We start from the raw sequence: 21,266 nt of genomic DNA, 5'->3' as shown, positions 1-21,266 counted from the left end.
GCACGCTCAGTCTACTTCTTCGCCCAGGTAGTGGCATTCTGCTCGCACGAAGAAATAGAAGCAGGGAAAAATAATATTACTAAAAGGATCTCGGCGGCAAAGTCACTCGAAGAAATGCTAGATAATTGGAGACGGCATTTAACAGCGGAGTTCCGGCCTCTCCCGTATGCGAGATCATCCGAAGACATCTTCGAGCCAATTTGGATCCACCCTCCCAAGTTTGGTATGTCAGCCCCGGTCAGCTGTCATGAGTGGCACTAACGCCTTTGAAAGCTGTGGCAATGCAGGTCTACTTCTGTTCGCACATTCTGCTCCTCATGCATGTCCCTGTTTTAGGGGGATTGGAGCAATACACGCAACAGCGTAAACACTTGATGGAATACGTTAAGAAGGTTTGCGGGATTGGCATGACACTCTCAGATTACCCTTCAAGCGTCTTATGTTCTCAATGTTTGTTCATCGGTAAGTTCATGCTTTTCAATATTATGAATTAGACTCGCTGTCTAACTGAAAAGCCGCGATACCCCTCGAAAATAAAAGAGAGAGAGAATATGTCCTAGAGCTTCTAGAAACCTGTCGAAATCGATCAGGTTGGCCAGTCAATCCACTCGGTGAGGAACTCAAGGTCAGATGGGAGGTTTCAGATACCCAATAGACACTGTATCAGCCTTGACCTACAGAACCACATATTCCCATCCATTCCTTGGTCTGTTGGATAACCTTACTCCTACCCTCTTCGATGAGGGTGGTGTGTGGTAAGTGCGAAACTTGGGACTGAAGGTGCGCATAGTAGTTATCCAGCACCAGCCTGTTGACGTTTATCTTTGTAGCGCCCGCAGCGATGCACTTTTTCATCAAGTCCGGCGGAAACCCGTTTGTGCCGTGCAGAGCCACTCTTGCTTTGCCAGCAATCTGGCTTACTATCTTCTCTAAGCTGCATGCTTATCAGTATCCTTGTCAGCAACTACCAAGATATGAAACATACCGTTCAAAATCCAACTGCGGGCCTTGCGCTCCGTATTCTCCATGCACATTACCAAACGCTGGTGCGAGTGAATCCACTCCAGTTGCGATAAACTCACTGACCTCCTCAGTCGTGGTCTTGCTAGCTTCCAAACCGGCCGTATCCATGACGCCGTCCTCCGCACCTTCTATCCTCCCAGGTTCTGCTTCGGTGGCTATGCCTCGTTCATGACAATACTTGACCCATTTCGCAGTCTTCTCGAGGTTTTCTGCCTTGTCGTAATGGGACATGTCGACCATGATGCTGTCGAAGGGCAGATTATCGGCCGCGTGCTTGATGATATCCTCGTCCTGGGCATGGTCTAGATGAATTGAAATTGGGACGGAAGCTCTAGATGCAGCATCTTTCGCAGTTCGGATGAGCAAGCTGTCGGCAAAGGTGACCGCCCAAGGGAAGAATTGGATAATTACAGGCGAGCGTGCTTCTTCCGCGGCAGTCACTAGACCGTGTATCTGTTCTAGATTATATGCGATTGCCGCGATTACACCGTATCTTTCTCTCTCAGCTTTTCTCAGAATTTGGATCGTTGTGTTGCTGTCTCTCCAATTTGTCGGTACAGCCATGCTTGCGGCGGGAAATGTCTTGCTAGGCCACTGCTCTTTGGTTTGGAACAAATGCTCATGATAAATACTTGAACTGCTGGTTTCTATATATGTTATTTCACTCCCTTAGTTAAGGAAAGAGTCATCTGCACATTGTAATTGGCTGACTTGCTGGTACATGCATGTGTGTCTGCAGAAGAAGTTAGTGGGCCCAACGTCGTCTCGAGGGAAAGTTAACACACTATGCTCGGCACGACCCCATTAGTTAGAAGTCAGCATTACTTGCATTATACCAACTTCGTGTGACTGAAGTTTCAGTGCTCAAATGGTTTATTCATCGAAACTCTTGGCAGCTTCGGCTATGAACCCTTGTCATGTTACTTGCCTCTACTCAATCTACTGGTCTGGTTCATTCCGACTTCGGAATTCAAACACGTCAGCAACCATTCAGGTACCGTAGGAGACCCAACTGGATTTAAATTAGTATCTGTAACAGTTAATTGCGTGCCAAAGCACCTTTCTTTGTCAAAGATTTAATCTTTTGTAACTTAGCTTCTTATTTTCACCAAAAGAGAGCCGCAGCAATACCAAAGAGCTGGCCCTTTCAATGCCACTACACTCCATTTTTGCCAAGGGCAGGGTAGAGCCAATTGAATTCATTCCGCAGAAATATCTAGAAGTTTTTGCTCAAATAATGGGATTATAAGCCGCAATTGCAGCACGGCAATAGTGGTTCCGCTATTGCATTACATTCACAACAAGTGCAAAATGTTATAAATCGTAACAGTAATCGAAACACTGCGTAAAAGAAAATTTGCCATACTTTACAGAATTGATTGTGACCAGGCTATATTTCATCATGTGCTGCCCAAGTAGGGCGAGGATACGGCGAAAATGACCGCATATGTTGGATCTAGTCACACCGGCCAACATGACAAGCCCGTGCATACTCATTTAAAGTTGGGAGAAATCTTTTAAAGTTCAGACAATTGAACTCGTCGAACTGGTAGTGGGGTTCTATCGATTGTATCCCGGCATTTAATCCTTTGAGGAAAACAGAAAGGAATTCTCAGTTTATATATAAGCCAAGAGAGCCATTGATTTAGTAATTGCAGAACACAAATGCATTCGCTTACAATTCACCTGGAAGTTTTTATCCTGCTATCATGAATCTTTCCCACTCAGCTATCCTTTTCCTTCTGGCCTCACCCATCGCAGCGCTTGGTGGCTTTTGCAAGGCTTGGACATGTAACTGTACGCTGGTGTATGGAACACGTAAGGGAAACAAAGTTGGTGTGCATAAAGTTTTATCGAAGCCAGTGTGACCTCTCCGGGTCATGATTTTGCTCTAACACGATGTAAACAAAGCCTAATCACGTTAATGTCGCATTTCCTCCGTTCTTGGAAATGTATGGAAGCCTGGATACCAGTGCCGCTGCATAGTAGATGCGGTGAAATCTTCATGATCCAGTCATGGTCATCAATTAAGTTGGAAACGTGCATCAGTGGCTTCGAGCAACGCTGTCAGGTGGTGCAGCAGAGCCGATGGATGGGGGAACAGATCCTGGCCAGTCTGACGGCCAGCCTTTGGACTCATAGGACATCCGAACTGTTACACTGGCATAGTTGGCTCCCTACCATTCTTTAGCCAAAATCGGGTTTGAACTCTCCATGCGCTATCAGACGAGTGAAGCCAAGTCTTATTCCCGCAACTTTCCGACTACTTGACCCCTCGCCCTCCTATCTGTTATCTTGCTCTTTATCGGCAGTGGTCGTGTTTTACCACAACGAATGATCAAAAGCCGTCGGTTTGACGTCGGTCGGTTTCGCACGTACAGGGGCGCAGATCCTCGAACGCATGCACCCCGCAGGCCACGTCTGGCAGGTAGGCAGGTCAGGCGTTGGCAGAGCATGCGGGGTGATACGGCTATGGGGCGATCACAGAATTCTTGTGCGTAAAGGGTGATAGCGCAACGTTGAACCGGGAAAATGCAACGTTGTTGGGCTGGTGAGGAGAAATCAGTAGAGGCGATAGCGGTGTTGGCGGTGCATCCCCATGTCAACAACCTATCTCGCCCGATAGCTGGGCCGAGACCCCGATTCCCCCGCCTTCCGCCCGCCACACAACTCTAAGTCGGACGACGGAGATATGGCGGTATAAATCCTCGGCATTATCCCCAGGTAGTAGATAAAACTTTTTCTTTGAAATTCCAAGTGTTTTCTTCTTTTGATTCGAACTACCATTTATCGGGCCCGGCAGCATACGGCAGCGGTAGTCCCCTGACAACTATGTCCGGAAAAGTGGAGAATGTCGGGGAGGAGCTGACTCCGGTCCGGGACTCAGATATTGAGAAGATCCCCGCACAAGGGAACAACCCAGAGCAGCGAATCTCAGACCAGATATCCCACGAGAAACTTGAAGAACTTGCTCCTAACGGGGAAGGAGATTATATCTTGGAGAAGATAAATGGCATGACCGAGGAAGAAGCTGTTGACATCATCGAAGAGTCTGTCGAATTCTTCAAGGATGACTGGAACTTTCCCTCCGATATGAGGGAGCGTATGAAAAAGCTTCTCCAAGGCCAGAAAGCCTACGGAGAGCATTATGATCGTGATCTGAGGATCGATGCGGTCATGATCCGGTATTCATCGCCGTACCCGGGTGTTCGCGCCGTGGCGGAGATCCTAGATGACCAGAATGTACCCATCGAAACCTTCCGGGCTTACTTCCTGGGAATAGGTTGGGCTGTCATTGGTACTTTTATTTCCACCTTCTTTAACTCGAGGTTCCCTTCCATAAGTGAGTCCAGTTTTCATACATTTCATTTGGAGGCCACGGTTTGCGTTGCATCTGCAATTTGCTGACCCTATGCCTGTTCAGCTTTGAATGGTCAAGTTATCCAGATTTTGCTGTTCCCATGCGCCAAGTTCCTGGAATTTGTTCTTCCCGACTGGGGAGTTACCGTTTTTGGTACCCGCCATTCTCTCAACCCAGGTCCTTGGAACTTCAAAGAGCAAATGTTCGCAACCATCACCTACAACATTGCGATTTACACTACCAACAGCTATGGAATGATCCTAGTCCAGAAGTCGCCCGTCTACTACGGGCTTCATTTTGTGAATTTCGGCTATCAACTCATGTTGACCCTCTTTGTACAACTCATGGGTATGGGTTTCGCCGGTTACCTACGACGATTCAGTGTATACCCAGTGAAGGCTCTCTGGCCCACGATCCTGCCGACGATCGCTATGAATCGAGCACTCACTCGACCCGAGCCAAGAGAAAATATCAACGGATGGACCATCTCGCGGTACAAATTCTTCTATGTATGCACCATCTGCATGTTTTTCTACTACTGGATACCCGGGTACCTATTCACGGCGTTGGCGACGTTCAATTGGATGACATGGATATCACCACAAAATGTGACCTTGGCTATCATCACTGGCTCTTCTCTTGGGCTTGGGTTGTTCAACCCCATCACAACATTCGATTGGAACATTGCTACGTCATCATACGCGGCGCTGGCCCAGCCCTTCTTCGCCACCTGCACCATGTACTGCGGTGCTATCTTGGGCGGGGCGATCATTCTCGGAATCTATTATACAAACATGTACAACACAGCATACCTTCCAATCAACTCGTCTTCTCCGTTTGCCAACGATGGAACACCCTATGTGGTGCAAAAGGTAGTTGTGAACAACCAACTCAACGAAACTTTGTACCAGGAGTATTCTCCCCCATTTTATTCGGCAGGATACCTACTCACAGTCGGTGCCAACTACTGCTTTTATCCCATCTATTTCTTGTATATTATGGGGTGAGTTCAATGAACAGCAGCACGTAAATCCAATGGCTAATGTACAATGCAGAAACCAGTGGAAGACGATCTCAACAGCTTATGTGGACTTTTACAAGGGATTGCGTCACGGAAAGGGCAACTATGAAGGGGCCATGGACGTTCACAGCCGTCTCATGGCACATTACGCAGAGGTGCCTGATTGGTGGTTTCTGGTGATTCTGGTTGGCGCCATCGTCGTTTCGGTCATCTTTCTTAACATCTACCCGCTGGACACCCCAGTTTGGCTGGTTTTCCTCATGATTGCTATCAACCTAGTATTCGCAGTTCCCCTCTCGTTTCTTTCCGCTACTACTGGAACGAACCTTGGGCTTGGCGCCTTGATTCAAGTCATCACCGGCTACCTCCTTCCCGGCAACACAAACGCCTTTCTTTTCTCTCAGACCCTAGGGTCTTGGGCTCTTGCGGGCTACGGAGACAATTATGTCCAAGATCAGAAGATGGCCCACTACACCAAGATTGCCCCCCGCGCCGTGTTCAGGAGCCAGATTGGCACAATTATCATCACCTGTTTTGTGGCAGTTGCGACGCAGAATTTTATCCTGGAAAGCGTGAAGGGGTTGTGTACGCCAACTCAGCCCAGCAGATTTACATGCGCCAATGACGGAGCACCTTTGTACACCAACTCTCTGATGTGGGGTCTACTTGGGTCGGAGCGCATGTTTGTCTCTTTCTATCCTATCTTGAAATGTAAGTCACAACAAAGCTGCCCGGTCTTATCATCAAACTCTTCTGACAGCTGTCAAGGGTGCTTCCTCATAGGAACAGTCATCGCGATAGTATTCCTAGTCGGCCAAGGCTACGGACCGAAATATCTTCCTGGAGTACGGGAGAACCTGCGGGAGAAACTGAGCCCTCGAACCTTTGCTCGCCTGGACAAGACTCTGTTCCCATTTGTGGCTTCTCTCCTTTGGCTCAACCCTGTTCTTGTCATTCAAGGAATTCAGCACTGGGCGCCATCTAACCTTTCGTACAAGACACCCGGTTTCATCCTTGGCTATATCTTTATGTATTGGCTACCCCGACATCGGCTGGCATGGTGGGAGAAGTACAACTACGTTCTTTCAGCTGCGCTCACTGCAGGAGTAGCCGTTTCGGCTCTGGTCATGTTCTTCGCCGTGGGGTACAACCCTATCTCTCTCAAGTGGTGGGGAAATACCGTAAGCTCTGCTGGTGTCGATGGATCTCAAATTGGAATTCTTCCGATTCCTGATAGGGGATACTTTGGGCCGGAAAGGGGAAGCTATCCGACATAAGATGATGACAAGGGATTTCATTGTTAATCAATCAATGCCTGCTGCTCGAACCGAGTAGGGAAAGTGTGTCGGCATCCTCGGGCACTAGACGGAGGCGGGGCCGAGCTCTGAAGCGGGGCCGTCACGAGTCCTTTCACCCTTGTTTGACATTTAGGATCGACCCCCTTAGCACATGAAATACCTCAAAATAGTATTCCATTTTCGGTGCCTTGAGACTCGGTGAGTCCTTTGATGCAACACAGGTAGTGGACGAAGGAAATGATGGAACATCCAGTCGTGACGCTTTCGTGCTATGTAACCTTCTAATCAAATATGTACACGGAAAACACTCAGAAAGGAGTTGAAAATGCTAAACCCAATCCAAACGAGAACGCCATTCTATCTGCAGCCAGACTGCATGCAATTGCTTCCGCCTAACAGGATATCTGACTTCGCGAAGTTCGAAATTGCACAGTATTTACTGTTGGTCGAAGAGGTAGACGCTCTGCTCAAGCTGGCGGGTGTTGAGCTATGACGAGTTAGCATTATACAATTGAGTGGACAACCTGTCAAGGGACTTACGAAGCTCGTGCTGATGTTGTGCAGGTCGGTAGCACCCAGTTGAGCACCATCGCGGACGATCTCAGTCTTGATGATGTTGATGGCCTTGGTGACGCCCTCAAGACCGTAGCAGTTGGCGAACATCATGGGGCGGCCCAAGCCAACGGCCTTGACACCGAGTGCAAGAAGCTTCAGAACGTCGTTGCCGTAACGGACACCACTGTCGGCAATGACGTCAACCTTCTGGAAGACCTCAGGAGCGTTGCGGTAGATCTCGTAAGCGATCTCAAGGGGGCCGGGGGTGTGGTCGAGCTGACGACCACCGTGGTTGGAGATGTAGATGGCCTTGGCACCCTTCTCAACGGCGAGGAGAGCCTCCTCGGCGGTGGTGATACCCTTCAGGATGATGGGGAGGGTAGTATGGTTCTTCATCTGGTCGTAGATGTCCCAGGTCAGGCCAGAGGAGACGGAGTTGGCGTTGGTGGTGTCGTAGCGAGCGGCACGGTGGCGAACGGAATCGCCGGGGGCATCGATGGTCCAGACAATGGCCTTAGCGCCGGTCCGCTCGGCACGGCGGATGTTGTCCCAGGTAACAGAAAGGTTGGCGTTGGTGTAAATCTGCTGGAAGATGACCTGGGGGCCGTTGAGGGTACTGTTGACCTTGCCGGTTGCAATCTCCTCAATTGACTTGGAGGCGTACATGGAAGGGATGTACAAAATGTTCTCGTTACCAGCGGCCCGGACGAGGTTCAACTCAGCAGCCGGATCTCCATAAACACCACGAGCGGCGGGGGCAATGAACACAGGAGCGCTGAATTTGTATCCCAAAATGGTGGTAGGGAGAGTCTCGTTGAGCTTGGTGACGTCGCTCAGGTGCTTGGAGCGGAACTGCACCTTTTGCCAGACGTCGAGGTTGTGGCGGTAGCTGAACTCGCCAGCGGTACCGGTGCGGTAGAAGGAGTACTTCTGGTTATCGAGGTACTGGCGAGCGGCCCAGTCGAAGTCGGGAAGGGCACGAATGTCCTTCAGGAGAGGCAGAGAGCCCTTGGTGTAGTTGGTGCCATCAAGGTAGGTCTCGAAGCCGGTGTCGACCTCGTTGTTCCAGGGCTCGGCCGCCATGGCGGCGGCCAGGAACTGCGTAGCGATAATGAGCGAACGCATAATTGTAGTGCTGTAAAGAATGTTCAAAGAATGTGTTTAAAGAATGAAATGGTCTGAGCGAATGTCGATCTTTACCAAGCCAAGCAAGAATTATTTCACAGTTGGCAAGGCGAGCAGAGCAGACTTATATGTTGGACTTTGGCCAATACCTGCGGAGTCTCCTCTTACATTGTACACAACGATCCCAACGACTTTCCTTGTCGGGGCATTCTATCCCCGGCGGTCTCAGGGTTGTGCCGCATGGCTTCAAAAAGGGCTGGTACTGGTTCATCTCAAGTCTTGGGCAACCAAGAAACATCGGGCCATGGTCGAGTGAACTCCCAACCTGGGAGCTAGGGCATCCCTGGCTGCACGAGTCGAAAACAGATGGAGCAAGCCCACCGACTGGTCAACTTCGATCTAATCTAATCAATGTGACGTCCCCAACTGCCTGGGTCTCTTGGCTGAGGCAGCTCTCTCCATGGGGCCCCTGAGCGGCCTAAACAGTCATTCTGACTAATAGTACACATGCCCTGACTAGGAGAGAACTAGCAAACGAGGGGCTCGTCTTTCCTAAAAGAGAGAGAATTCTGGCTCCCACATGCATGAGGACTCCAGGGTATCCCACCACTGGTGTCGGATCACCGGCGCGCATTGGTTGGTTGTTTTAGGAATAAACCCCCACAAGACAGAATCCTGCCGACGTTTTTGTTAACGACCATCCCGTCCTGGAGAAGCATCCGGCTCGCAGGAGCTTCTCGGCCAGAAACCGAAGATTTCTCACCGATAGGCAAGATTGCGATACGCCAAGGCCTTCCGGCGACCTGCCAGAGAAAGAAGGCTGTTAAAAGTTGGCCCTGGCCTCCAAGTCTTGGCTCGGTCCAAGGCTCCGTGGCGGGCTGGTAGGGGCATGTCGCTTGTAAGATCTGTCGGTATTTTTTCTGCTTTGGCACTGGCTTGGTTTATGCGCGGTTTCTGTCTAAATGCAACATAGACTCCGCTGGGTGGAGTGTCTCTTGAAGACTTTGGACGAACTAGATACGCGAGCGCTGCTCCAAAGAGTGAAATTAGGTTCTCGTTTCTAGGAGAGTGTGGGGCCATACTGAATTAAGCGATGGATGTGTGGTCCATTTGACAGCTTGGCCCGGATGTAAAATGCTTCCTGGGGTATTGTCAGCTGGTTCCAACGGATTGAGTTAATATTCCCCGAGGGGTGGCGGAGACTGGAGGAAGCTTTGACTTTAAAAATCATCTTGAAGTTGGGGCTCCAGCTATTTTTCTTTTACACTACTTGCCTTTTCCGGTAACTAGTGGGCTCTGTGGCATTCTGATACCCCGAGGTATGGAGTCTCGCGCGCGGTTGTTTCTCCAAAACTTTCCCCATGGGAGGAATTCAGGAAACTTTGATTAATGGGGAAGCTGCCAGCTATTGCTGTGAACAATGCCAGCGCATTGTTGAAAAAAATCAAAATTGGTGACAAAATGATCCTTCAGTGAGGCTGTAGGGTAAAATCAGATCATGATATCAACAATTGTTCTAATAGGGGCGCAGTCACGTAATAGGGAGAAAATCTGACGCATCTACAAAGCGCGACACGGTCCAGCCCAACTTGCCCACCGCCCGCAAATAACACGAACACCCACCCACCTTTAGCCAAAATGAAATTAGCCACTTCTCTTTAATGCTTATGGTTATAATCGTCGCGCGGCCGTTGCGGCTCAATGGCAAGTTCGAGGCCCACACGCACCCCATCCATGGATGCGCGCTTCCCGCAAGCCACAAGCGAGTCAATCAAGATGAGGCTACGGATACCTTCATGTGAATCATACAGTTGCATCTAAATGGGTCCAGTAGTACCAATGAGATCAGGAGCCGATATAAATGTTGCATCGTCTTGATTGCGATGAACCCCCACGGCCGGATCAAAAGATTCGAGTGCATCCTCTGGAGCTTTTTCAGGGGCCTCATAAGGCTTCGCGTGATGATCAACGAAGCTCGGAAGCAGGGACTAATTTTTCTGGGCAGCAAAAAAATTTGGGGGAGGGGGGAGAAACAAGGGCCTCGAAAAAGTCACAGGTAAGCAAGCCTGTGCACTCGTAACGTAAATTGCACTCTATGGACACTGTTTAATTAGTTTAACCATCAAGGATGCTAGATTTGTTACCGACTATAGCCAAGCATTTCGGGCCGGGCTCAAGAACGCGCCATATGATGTGCTTGGCCAGGGCGGATGCTGTTAATGAGTCTGGAACTTCGTTTGCTTCCGGGCTGTGCAAAGGCCAGGTTGCTTGCTCCTTGGTTGTGTTGACTTCTTCGAGCGAACCACTCCCCCCTCCCTATCTCCTTAGCATACTAAAAGTGATGTCAGATATTAATATTCACAAGGTCGGATAAATGCTTTTCTTACTTCCAATTACACCGTTGACAGGGATGTCAATCGATGTAGTATAACTCGCCGCATCGCTCAGAAGATAAACATATGCACCACCGAGCTCCTGCACCTCCGCCAAGCGTGGCATGCCGCCGTAGTATTTCAGCTGTTGCTCCCAGTCTGGCTGTTGCGGGACCCAATACGTCATTGCCGTGCGCACAAGACCGGGGGAAACGCTATTAACACGGATGCCGTACTTGGCCCATTCCATGGCAAGCGTATGGGCCATGTTGCGAACGCCGGCTTTGGATGCCCCATAAGGTGCTGATGGAACACGCTTGGTCATGTCAGTGAGTGTCCCTAGGATAGGTTTCTGTCCCCAAGGGTCGCCGTACCTTGTTTGGGCGGTAAGATGCCATAGAAGCTGTGAAGACAACCGAGCCCTTGATGTTAAGTTTAATGAAAGCTCTCGCTGCAGCTCTTGCAGTGTAGAAAGCACCGAAAAGCTAGGTTGACCAGTTAGAAACAGACTCCTACTGTTGCTCAAGCTGTTTTTTTAACATACGTTGACACCAAATAGGGACTCGATCTCGTCCTTCGTGAAATCGAGAGCAGCCTTGTGGTTAGTTCGGCCAGCGTTGCAGACAACACCATGAATAGCCCCTGACTCGGCGACAATCTTGTCTATGGCGGCCGTTATGCTTTCCTCATTAGTAACGTTTGCAGATATTGCAAAGAGGCGGCCAGGGAATTGCTTTGCTGCGGCCACAAACTCTTCTCCCGGTTCCGCCAGATCAACTGAGTAGACCTTGGCTGCGTTGTTGAGGAGGCAGCATTCTGCGACACCCAGGCCTATGCCTCGGTTTGCGCCGGTAACTGTAGTCATCAGCAAGTGTGACCCTCAAATACACGTTCTTAAGGTTAAGCGGTATACCTGCAATGATCTTTCCGGATAGCGTCAAGATTGGCTGGACGTCGATGGTGTCCGACACGGTAGTTTTCGCTCCTGCTGAACTTGTCTCAACTGCTGAAGACATAATGATATATATAGGGCGAGTAGAATGACAAGGATAGTTAATACGAGGCGAATGAGCCTGGCAACGACAATAAAAGGTAGGGGTAGGGATATGACAGGTCGGATCAGGGTCTACACTTTGAGTTGTGTAACGGTTTCGCTGTCTAGGCCAGGCATTCTTGTGGTTTAAAAGCTATATAATTCTTCCTACAGACCTTTCACTCGATCCACTACTGTTTAGAGAAAATGACCGCGATTGCTTGCAGCAATTCGTCACTCCTCCCCCGAGACGACAATGAGCCGATGCATCCCAGTCACAGTCGGGGATCTGTGCTCCACAATCGCGGGGAACCTTGATCTTGCACAAGTTATGCCCTCGAGACGACGGTTGGGGGGTGATGCGGGGGATCTGCACTTGAGTAACACAGCTGCAGAACCCCCAATTGGATCTTTTTTTAAACAGCGACCGCATTGGGCCGCCCATCTGACATGTGATACCTCTGGTGTGCTCAGGAGCAGCTACCGTGCAGTAGATTTCAGCGGGAAGTGACCCTCGAAACGGTGGGATTCGGGCTCGTCAGAAAGTGAAGTCCGACAATGTTGAATTGTCTGGATCGCTTTGTTAGTGTCTATTTCTTTTAAGTACCAGGTATCTTCCGTGGTATTAGCCAGATATATCAAGCCAGGCTTTCAGGTTGTAATGTGAGAACTCAGGAACCAGACGTAGCCTGTCCTGACCAGTATTTATGTGCTCAAGTGAATTAAGGTAGACGCCATGAACATAAACTCAATACAGTCCCGATTCTTTCCGGTGCTGCGACGTCAGGTTTCCCTGCCCAAACGACAAGCCAGGAGCATTACAACTCGCGCGGTACAATGGGAGCTGAACACCGGCGCGAAGATACCCGCTATCGGCTTCGGTACTTTCCAAGACCCGGATGCTCAGGAAGCGGCCGTGAAGACAGCCCTGAGGTGTGGATATCGGCATATTGACACTGCTAGAGTGTGAGTACTTCCAAACCCACTACCTTTTTTGTAATCACAAAAGGGATGCTAAGAGAGTTCAGCTACGATACCGAGGTGCAAGTTGGGAAAGGCATCAAGGCTAGTGGTGTTCCCAGGGACGACATCTTCTTGGCCACCAAACTCTGGTGCAATTCGTACCACCCTGATGATGTCGAAGCGGCGTTGGATGCTTCCCTCAAAGATCTCGATACCCCCTACGTGAACTTGTTTCTGATGCATTACCCTTGCACCTTTGCGAGAGGGGAAGATCGCTTCCCTAAGGATGCAGCGGGAAACATGATCATGGGCAAGACGACATTTGTCGATACATGGAAAGCCATGGAAGCTTTACTGAAGACGGGGAAAACGAAAGCCATTGGCGTCTCTAACTTCAGTAGAAATGAGATGCAGACGCTGTTGGATAAGGGATCTGTGGTATGTCAACTAGCAAATGGGCAGACAGACTCGTCTGAACTGATCATTGTCAGGTTCCCGCTGTTCACCAGATGGAGCTCCACCCCTACCTCCAACAGTATCAGTTCACGGAATGGCAACGTTCACACGGCATTCACATGACGCACTTCAGCCCTCTAGGAAACCAGAATTCGTTTTACAGAGAGGTCTCATGGAGCAAGCAGCAATCGCACATGCAGAGAATCATTGACCATCCGATCCTGGCCGAGGTGGCCAACAAGCACGGCAAGACACCCCCCCAAGTTGCACTTGCATGGGGCGTGAACAGCGGACGATCAGTTATCCCGAAGAGCGTTATCGAATGGCAGATTAAGGAAAACTTGGAGTCGGACTTTCTGCTAGACGCGGAAGACATGGCTATAATAGCGTCTATGAATTTGAACGCCCGGTTCAACGATCCATCGAAGGAGTATCGCTGGCCATTGTACAAGGGTCTTGATGGAGTTTAGCTTGCACTTGGATATTGGACAGCCATGAGTTTCGTCCTGTGGGCTTCTACTTAGGAAAATGCTGTAGTGAAGCCGCTTTATGTAGTGCGGTATTCTTAACTCTATGGGTTACAAACAGCATCGAGAACAAACACACAACCCGTGGAAGGGAATACCGCGGGCCATATTCAAAATAAGACTGGATAAAAAGTCGACATAATATCTAGACTTATTCTATGGTACACGAACATTCAATAAGCTTAAATTTGATGCTATCATTACCATTCACTTGAATTGTCTCTCTTGGCAAGCCTAAGCCTATCTATCGTCTTCGTACAATAGTTTCTCCCTGCCCCTTTCCCACACATACAAGGCATTAGTAATCATACCATCTGTAATGAATCCTCGAAAGGTTTGGGGTGAATATATGACAAACGATTAATGGTTCATTGCTTATATCCTCGTTTCACAAGCATATTCTTCTTACGGCTTCTGCCTCTAGAGGAGCAACTTGGGAATGGCAACCTTTGGGCAGTATGCGCTGGTGGTATTACGCCAGTTATCTCCAAAACCACGTGAAGATTCGAGCCGAGAGAAATTCGAAAGAGATGGCAAGTAGTTGAGTGTTCGATCTCTTTCGGGTTTTGGGACAATGACAGTCGATTTAATCACCAAGTTGTTGATTGACCAAGAGTAGAGGCTGAAAATAAGATATTGCTTTTGCATTTTAGAAGTACAAGCTGTGGTATTCCCCTCCCAGTCCGTTGCAAATCTTTTAAGCGCTCTCTGTTGCCCGCAACAAACTCCGCAAAAACCCCTGAAAAGTGCTCACAACTGTCTGCGGCCGCTTCCACCATATGTACACAGCTCCTACCAACAGGGGACTGTACATAAGAGCCTCGAAACTTTTCAAGAGAACTTGACCCTGATGGTCGCTCTTGGCAACGACTTCAGAATACCTTTCGTTGCTGAAGCTGACGCGAGAATACTTTGTCTGCCAGCCTAGGCTGGGCAGGTAGACAGACATTGTCTCTTCCAACCACTTCCGGAGACGGTAGCGAGGGGATAGCACAGAGGAACGCATCTCCACATAGTTCTGCAGAGCGAGATCGTTGATGGAGTGCGCGTCTGGGACTCTGTTTGCTGTGTACTCGACCAGCGCTGCACCCCTCTGGTATTCCGCTGTGGCAGCGCTATCGGCTGCTCCAGTCGGATCATTGGTCTCGCTCATCCGGCAGTGCTTATCCCAAATAGAGAAAAAGACGCGGACGTCTTCCAGGCCCGCATTCATGCCTTGGCCATAGAACGGAACCATGGCATGGGCGGAGTCGCCAACCAAGACTGCCGAGGCGTCGTAGTGGTAGGGGCTGCACTTGATATTAATCAAGGGCAAGTGAGGATTCCTCTTGAAGGATGCGACCAGATCCTCAGCCGGAATCAGATTGGTCACGCCGGGGAAGTGTTTGTCAAAGAAGGCTGGTAGGCTTGAAGGGTCGTTTTCCAGCACCTCGGTTTGCTTGTTGGGCAAGAACAGTGTGCATGTGAAGGACCCGTCCTGTTAAACTGTCAGTTGAACTCCGTAGAGACAGCGTAGAGACAACGTAGGGACCCAGGCACTTACATCACTGGGGATGGCAATGAACATAAAGTCCTTGCCAGGCCAGATGTGGAGATGGTTGGGCGAGATTCTGAAATGAGGTCCTCTGCTGCCCTCTGAAGGAGGCTCGGCCGGCTTGATCTGGAATTCGCACCACAAAGTATCGATGTAGTCCTGCTTATAGTTCATTTGCGCAAACTTCATCATGTGGTATCTGACGGCTGAGTGAGCGCCGTCGGCACCAATCATGAGATCGAAGTCGATTTCAATCTCCCTAGCGCGACCAGTTGCCGACTCGGAGGTCATGACCTCAAACCAGGCCTTGTTTCTCTTAAAATCGGCACCAGTGAGCTTGTGGCTGAAGAAGAACTTGACATTAGGCATCTCCTCGAGGATGTCGAGCATGCGCTTGTTCAACCCGGCGCGGTCCACGGCGTAGATGGCCTTACAGATAGTCAGTTCCACACGTTGACTTCCCGAGTAGCTGTGCTCAATTGACTAACCCTACCATGAACATCGTAGTCCTGAGAGGCTTCGTACAAATCACCTTTCGGTGTTCTGCCGTGAATCATGCGTCCCCGCATGGGAATAGTGGCACCAAAGACATGTTCCAGTAACTTTGGTTGGCCAGCATTGCGCATAGCATTGACGCCGCGCTCCGACAGCGCCAAGTTGATGGAACGGGTGAAGTTCAACAGAGTTGTCGAGGGATCTCGTAGATCTGCACAGCGTCAGCACTTTCCAAGTCGACCCGGAAATAAGCCTTCATTGCTGGGAGTTGCTTCAGCCAGCATGGTTGCCAAGACCAGCTTCCCCAGCTAACGTAGGGCTACGATTGCATCCATCAACGGATCTTATCCGGGCTTGATGCAGCAATTGGTGGGGCCTGGAGGATCCCATGTGATGATCCGCCATCTAGAAGTTGGCCTCCAGCCCGAACGGGAACGAGATTGAACCGATGAGGGAAAGCAACGCGAGACTCACCAGGCCTCAACTCATAAATCTCAACATCATGGCCGCGCTGCGCTGCATAAAGTGCAGCCAATGAGCCAACGGGGCCGGCACCGACCACTACGACCTTTTGGTGTTTGGCCATGTTGCTTGGGCCGATGTGAATTTTTTTCCCCCTTGCTGAAATAAGCGGAAGGCTGAGAGGGAGCCTGGAAAGAATTTACGGCCAGTGGCGTGAGAAGACTGGCATGATACTTCGGCTTTGGCGGGTCAACTCGGCCGGATCAGAGGGCGAAGGCGTCAATGACTTTGCAAGCAGAGCGCAGAGCGGCGTGGGCCGCCTCGGCTCGGGCGGGTATTCCCCGGAAGCTCCGACAAAGGAAGCTCCGATCACAGAGCCGTGGAAACTTTCCTAGGCTCCTTTGCGTCTCTCTCCCTCCCTCTGATGTTTTTGGCTGACAAACATTCCTTGTTCTCGGCGCTGATAGTTTATCGATAGCTTATCGATAAACACCTCTTATCGGTCCATCGAAGCCAACCCGCTGAAAAAGTCCGTGTTGGTGTAGCAGCGGCGGGGAGGGCCGCGCCAATGCGCCTATCACAGCCTTGAGCTTGGAAATATTTCTTCCAATCAGGTCACTTTTCTCGCAGCCGAGTGGTCAGCTTTAGGGCGTGCGCTGTAGTGTAGGCTACTTTGTTGCCTCGTGAAGTACCACTTCCCAGCATCTTTTCTCTCATTCACCTGCCCCGCCTCGAGTCTTTGAGCATTTCTCGAGTCTGCTTTTTCGTTTTGCGCAGATCGCAAATACGTAACAACCCTCTTCCCGCCTCTCCTCCTCCTCCTCGACACGACTTACACCATGACGGAACCCCCTGCAAAGAAGAAGTGCTTGGGAGTCGACTGCCCCAACGATGCCGGCTCCCTCCAATGCCCTACATGCTTGAAGCTGGGTGTTAAGGACAGCTACTTCTGCTCCCAGGACTGCTTCAAGAAGAACTGGGTTAGCAATGACGCCACGCCGCTACGGCTCTGGACCTGATCGCAACAGCCGCTGACAGTTCACCGCAGGGCAACCACAAGTCCATGCACAAGACCGAGACAAGTATACTTCACCATGTCCTCCCGCCCAAGGTCGTCTCTAAACCAGATCCAGAGACAGGTGTTTTCAATCCTTTCCCGACGTACCCATTTACCGGTCCCCTCCGACCCGTCTATCCTCTGTCCGAACGGCGCACTGTCCCCAAGCACATCCCCCACCCCGATTGGTGGCAGGATGGTATTCCCAAGTACCCCAGGAGCATTCTGAACAGGAACAAGGTCGATATCCTGGACGCAAAGGGAATCGCGGGTATGCGCAAGGTCTGCCGCCTGGCGCGTGAGGTTTTGGATATTGCCGCTGCGGCCGTCAAGCCCGGTATCACGACCGACTACATTGACGAGATTGTCCACAAGGCCTGCATAGAGCGCAACGTAAGTCTGCTTTGCACGCGGGTGAGCGCAGGACCAGGAGGAAGCTGACAATGAGCGAACCACAGGCCTACCCCTCGCCCCTGAACTACAACCACTTCCCCAAGTCCGTGTGCACATCACTTAACGAGGTCATCTGCCACGGCATTCCCGACCAGCGCGTGCTGCTGGATGGCGACATCATCAACATTGATGTCACCCTCTACTACGAGGGCTACCACGGCGACCTCAACGAGACGTACTACGTTGGCGATAAGGCCAAGGCCGACCCCGATACGGTCAGAGTGGTGGAGGCCTCGCGTGACTGCCTCGACGCTGCCATTGCAGCTGTGAAGCCAGGAACGCTCATCCGTGAGTTTGGCAACATCATTGAGAAGATCGCCAAGGAGAGGAACTGCAGTGTGATCCGCACGTACTGCGGCCACGGCATCAACAAGCTGTTCCACTGCCCCCCCAACGTGCCTCACTACGCCAAGAATAAGACGGTTGGAGAGTGCAAGCCGGGCATGACGTTCACGATCGAGCCTATGGTTGCGCTCGGCAAGTACCGTGATGTCACCTGGCCCGACAACTGGACGAGCACAACGATTGACGGCAAGAAGACTGCGCAGTTCGGTAAGTTGCACCCGTCCACCGACCACGCATCGGGATGGCGGACAATATGGAGAATGACGGTCTGACAAAACAAAACTTATAGAACACACGCTTCTTGTCACCGAGGACGGAGTCGAGGTGCTGACGGCCAGGACGGCCAACTCTCCGGGTGGACCCGTGGCGATACCCGGTGACAAAACCGAGGCAAACGGAACGACTGCATGAATGACAACTTAGCATGAACATGAGCATGAGCGAGCATGTGAGGCGTTGTGTTATGCAAAATATAAAAAAACGGGGGGTGGGGAGGTCATTTTGCGAAACCGGACACATGAGATAGGGCAGCGAGCTGGCATTACTCAGGCATCTGGTTTCGAGGAGAAGATGGCGAGGAAAAGGTGGGCTATTGGCTTCGAACATGAAGTCTCGGAAGATAAAGACATGACATGTTAAACAATTCGGCGACGTGAGTTACGCAGCTGGAGCTGGAGAGGCACACGTCTTGAGCATGTGTTTCTTTTAATGAATGTTTCTCTGCCCCATGCGAATGGAGACAACAGCTGTCATGGGCAGAGGTATATATGCCAGGGACATCCCTAGTCGCCGGCATATTTACATTTGCTTTCTTTGCGAGTCGACGTCGTAATCCACCCGTTGTCACTGTTCAACGCCGCAGTACGAAGATCCCGGGTTAACTCGGTCCAAATTCCGTACTGTTTTGGTCTGCTCCGTCGCCGAACTGTTCACGTGGGATGCATTCTCGCATCTTGCCCACAGGGTTTCAAGGGCAGGGCCAGCACGGCCCATTGTCGTGGAGTAAAGTGGGAGGGAGACCGGGCCAGCCCTGGCCTCCCAGCCACCCAGTGGATAGAAGGCGTTGTTTTCGGCCGCCTGTCCTCTCGGCCGCTGGAGGAGGCTCAGTACATAGCGGCTTGTCAGGCTGGGCTGGGGCCCAAGCACTGAGGGGGTCCCCTGGACGAGGGGCTGCTTGATGGCAGAGTAGGTAGTGTATGAGTGCGCTATGGAGGGAGGGGTGAATGTCTTCCCCTCACGCTGGTGCCAGCGACTGCTCAGTGTGGCTGACTACTGATGGAGGTGATGGGTCTGGATTCCCCGGCAAAGCCCATGCCATGGTGGGATTCGCTGGTATGGCCGGTCGGAGCGCGATAAAAATCCTGCCGGGGAGGGATACGTACAAGTCGAAGAGGCGGCACCGGACCGGCGTGGCGCACCTGCGCGGTGCATGTCGAGGGGTGAAAAAGGTGGAATGGCACTAAGCCTCTAAGGGTCTCGAAGGGCCTCGAAGACAGCGCCTTACTGGCTGTCGAGAGTGATGCGGCGGTGCCGTGTTGGAGCAGAGGCCAGGAGCAAGGCATCGAGCCTCTTTCATCATCAGAGGTCTAGTGCCCCGTAACCCACCCTCCCGATTTTCCACGACCCGGTTCGCTACCCCAAGGGCCAACGACTTAACATCACCACCCCGTTGCATTTCCCGCACGTGTCGTCTTGCTCGAAACTCTACACTACACTCCACGTGCAACCACAAACACTGCAAGTCCCCTACAGACCGGCCACGTCGCCTCGCCACCAAAGACCAATTCCCGTTTGCAACTCTCCCATACAGCTGCTGCACTTGGCGTATAGAGCTCCAAGCCCATCCATCCAGATCCCATCCCTCCCTCGCACATCACCCCGGTGACGTCGAGCCATTCCACCCGCCCGCCTGCAAGCTCCAAGCAGCCTCGCGAGCCCAACTCAACCAGCAACAGCAACAGCAGCACCTGAACTGTGCTGTCGCAACTCTACATCCCTCCTCATCCCCAACATCTCCAACTCGTGCAGCTCGCTGCCAAATCCGTCAACATGTCCGGCGAAGCGTGGTTATTCCTCTTCGCGGTGCTGATAAACGCCGTCAACTTGTTCCTGCAGGTTTTCTTCACCATTATGTACAGCGATCTGGAATGGTATGTTTGCTTCCCCGTTCTACATCCCGCGTCGTCCTGCATCGCAGCAGCGCGCCGGGCCTTTCGTGTGTTCGGACGAGGTGCAGGCTCTGGCCGTGCTGCCGCGCGCCCGTGCTTGTCCCGTCCCTTGGCTTCCATCATTGATACTAACGACGAGTTTTCTGCAGCGACTACATCAACCCCATCGACCTCTGCAACCGCCTCAACACCTACATCATCCCCGAAGCCGCCGTCCATGGGTTCTTGACATTCCTGTTCCTCATCAACGGGTACTGGGTGCCATTGATTCTGAACCTGCCGCTCGTCGCCTACAACATCAAGAAGTACGTTCGCTTTCAGGTCCGATGCCGGGGAGGATCCCATAAAGCTGACTTTGATCCAGGATTGTCGACAACACCCACTTGTTGGATGCCACCGAGATCTTCCGCAAGCTGAACGTGCACAAGAAGGTATACTTTGGACGGTACCCTCGGATTATGACCGGATCTGGCTAACAAGTATGACAGGAATCGTTTGTGAAGCTTGGCTTCCATCTGATCATGTTCTTCTTTTACCTGTACAGCATGATCGTCGCCCTCATCCGCGACGAGTCATCTTAAACGCTGAGTCACTCCCTGAGCACGACAACGGGACGAATTTCCAGTATATACATACCATGCCATGTGGACAAGAACGAACCAATTACGCGCCGATGCTTCATCCTCTGGGCGATGCGCTTGTGGGCTCAATCTGAGGGCATAGGGCGGGCAACTGCTAGACATGGGGTCATGATACCAGAATGCGGGGTTTGGGGATTCGGCGCTGAAGCTTGGTCTCCCGGAGTTACGGGCAGAGGTCGGTACCTCTGTTTGGATTCTGATGATGATGAATGGGAAAGGAATATCATGCAGGAGGCAGGACGAACGGAACGGTGGCGGGTTACGACGCGAAAGACAAATACCTAGCTGTTTACTTTATGTTGCTGCCAGGCCGGCTGGTCCTGGGAGCGGCGGGTTGCGATAATTGAGTAATGACAGATCTCTTGAATGTCTATTGA

The 21,266-nt window shown here is 51.2% G+C and overlaps 8 protein-coding genes across 8 annotated transcripts; 4 read left to right on the top strand and 4 right to left on the bottom strand.

Moving 5' to 3' along the window:
• Window positions 1-663: 663 nt before the first annotated feature.
• EsH8_VII_000305 (class II fructose-bisphosphate aldolase) lies at window positions 664-1,587 on the bottom strand (the record flags this gene model as incomplete). Its single annotated transcript, XM_083270438.1, has 3 exons — window positions 664-674; window positions 732-934; window positions 986-1,587. The coding sequence occupies 3 exons, from the start codon at window positions 1,585-1,587 to the stop codon at window positions 664-666; spliced, it is 816 nt and encodes a 271-aa protein (XP_083127995.1).
• A 2,268-nt stretch (window positions 1,588-3,855) lies between these two features.
• Window positions 3,856-6,682, top strand: EsH8_VII_000304 (uncharacterized protein; the record flags this gene model as incomplete). Its single annotated transcript, XM_083270437.1, has 4 exons — window positions 3,856-4,366; window positions 4,448-5,387; window positions 5,440-6,116; window positions 6,174-6,682. The coding sequence occupies 4 exons, from the start codon at window positions 3,856-3,858 to the stop codon at window positions 6,680-6,682; spliced, it is 2,637 nt and encodes an 878-aa protein (XP_083127994.1).
• A 457-nt stretch (window positions 6,683-7,139) lies between these two features.
• EsH8_VII_000303 (uncharacterized protein) lies at window positions 7,140-8,383 on the bottom strand (the record flags this gene model as incomplete). Its single annotated transcript, XM_083270436.1, has 2 exons — window positions 7,140-7,190; window positions 7,244-8,383. The coding sequence occupies 2 exons, from the start codon at window positions 8,381-8,383 to the stop codon at window positions 7,140-7,142; spliced, it is 1,191 nt and encodes a 396-aa protein (XP_083127993.1).
• A 2,324-nt stretch (window positions 8,384-10,707) lies between these two features.
• Window positions 10,708-11,620, bottom strand: EsH8_VII_000302 (uncharacterized protein; the record flags this gene model as incomplete). Its single annotated transcript, XM_083270435.1, has 4 exons — window positions 10,708-10,715; window positions 10,771-11,071; window positions 11,130-11,240; window positions 11,300-11,620. 4 exons carry the CDS (start codon window positions 11,618-11,620, stop codon window positions 10,708-10,710), a joined length of 741 nt encoding a protein of 246 aa, XP_083127992.1.
• A 904-nt stretch (window positions 11,621-12,524) lies between these two features.
• On the top strand, window positions 12,525-13,677 carry EsH8_VII_000301 (aldo/keto reductase; the record flags this gene model as incomplete). The annotated part of the gene is made up of 3 exons (XM_083270434.1): window positions 12,525-12,754; window positions 12,817-13,189; window positions 13,243-13,677. The coding sequence occupies 3 exons, from the start codon at window positions 12,525-12,527 to the stop codon at window positions 13,675-13,677; spliced, it is 1,038 nt and encodes a 345-aa protein (XP_083127991.1).
• A 754-nt stretch (window positions 13,678-14,431) lies between these two features.
• On the bottom strand, window positions 14,432-16,349 carry EsH8_VII_000300 (kynurenine 3-monooxygenase; the record flags this gene model as incomplete). The annotated part of the gene is made up of 4 exons (XM_083270433.1): window positions 14,432-15,211; window positions 15,278-15,697; window positions 15,757-15,974; window positions 16,238-16,349. 4 exons carry the CDS (start codon window positions 16,347-16,349, stop codon window positions 14,432-14,434), a joined length of 1,530 nt encoding a protein of 509 aa, XP_083127990.1.
• A 715-nt stretch (window positions 16,350-17,064) lies between these two features.
• On the top strand, window positions 17,065-18,491 carry EsH8_VII_000299 (methionine aminopeptidase MAP1; the record flags this gene model as incomplete). Its single annotated transcript, XM_083270432.1, has 5 exons — window positions 17,065-17,205; window positions 17,274-17,307; window positions 17,359-17,675; window positions 17,741-18,287; window positions 18,370-18,491. The coding sequence occupies 5 exons, from the start codon at window positions 17,065-17,067 to the stop codon at window positions 18,489-18,491; spliced, it is 1,161 nt and encodes a 386-aa protein (XP_083127989.1).
• Window positions 18,492-20,129: 1,638 nt separating this feature from the next.
• Window positions 20,130-20,829, top strand: EsH8_VII_000298 (cornichon family protein; the record flags this gene model as incomplete). The annotated part of the gene is made up of 4 exons (XM_083270431.1): window positions 20,130-20,230; window positions 20,398-20,553; window positions 20,613-20,679; window positions 20,737-20,829. The coding sequence occupies 4 exons, from the start codon at window positions 20,130-20,132 to the stop codon at window positions 20,827-20,829; spliced, it is 417 nt and encodes a 138-aa protein (XP_083127988.1).
• Window positions 20,830-21,266: the final 437 nt, after the last annotated feature.

This window comes from Colletotrichum jinshuiense, chromosome 7 (genome assembly GCF_051148585.1).
Source record: "Colletotrichum jinshuiense chromosome 7, complete sequence".
Classification (NCBI taxonomy): Eukaryota; Fungi; Ascomycota; class Sordariomycetes; order Glomerellales; family Glomerellaceae; genus Colletotrichum; species Colletotrichum jinshuiense.
The sequence above is the reverse complement of the archived record's forward strand: the minus strand, read 5'-3'. Positions and strand labels throughout refer to the sequence as shown.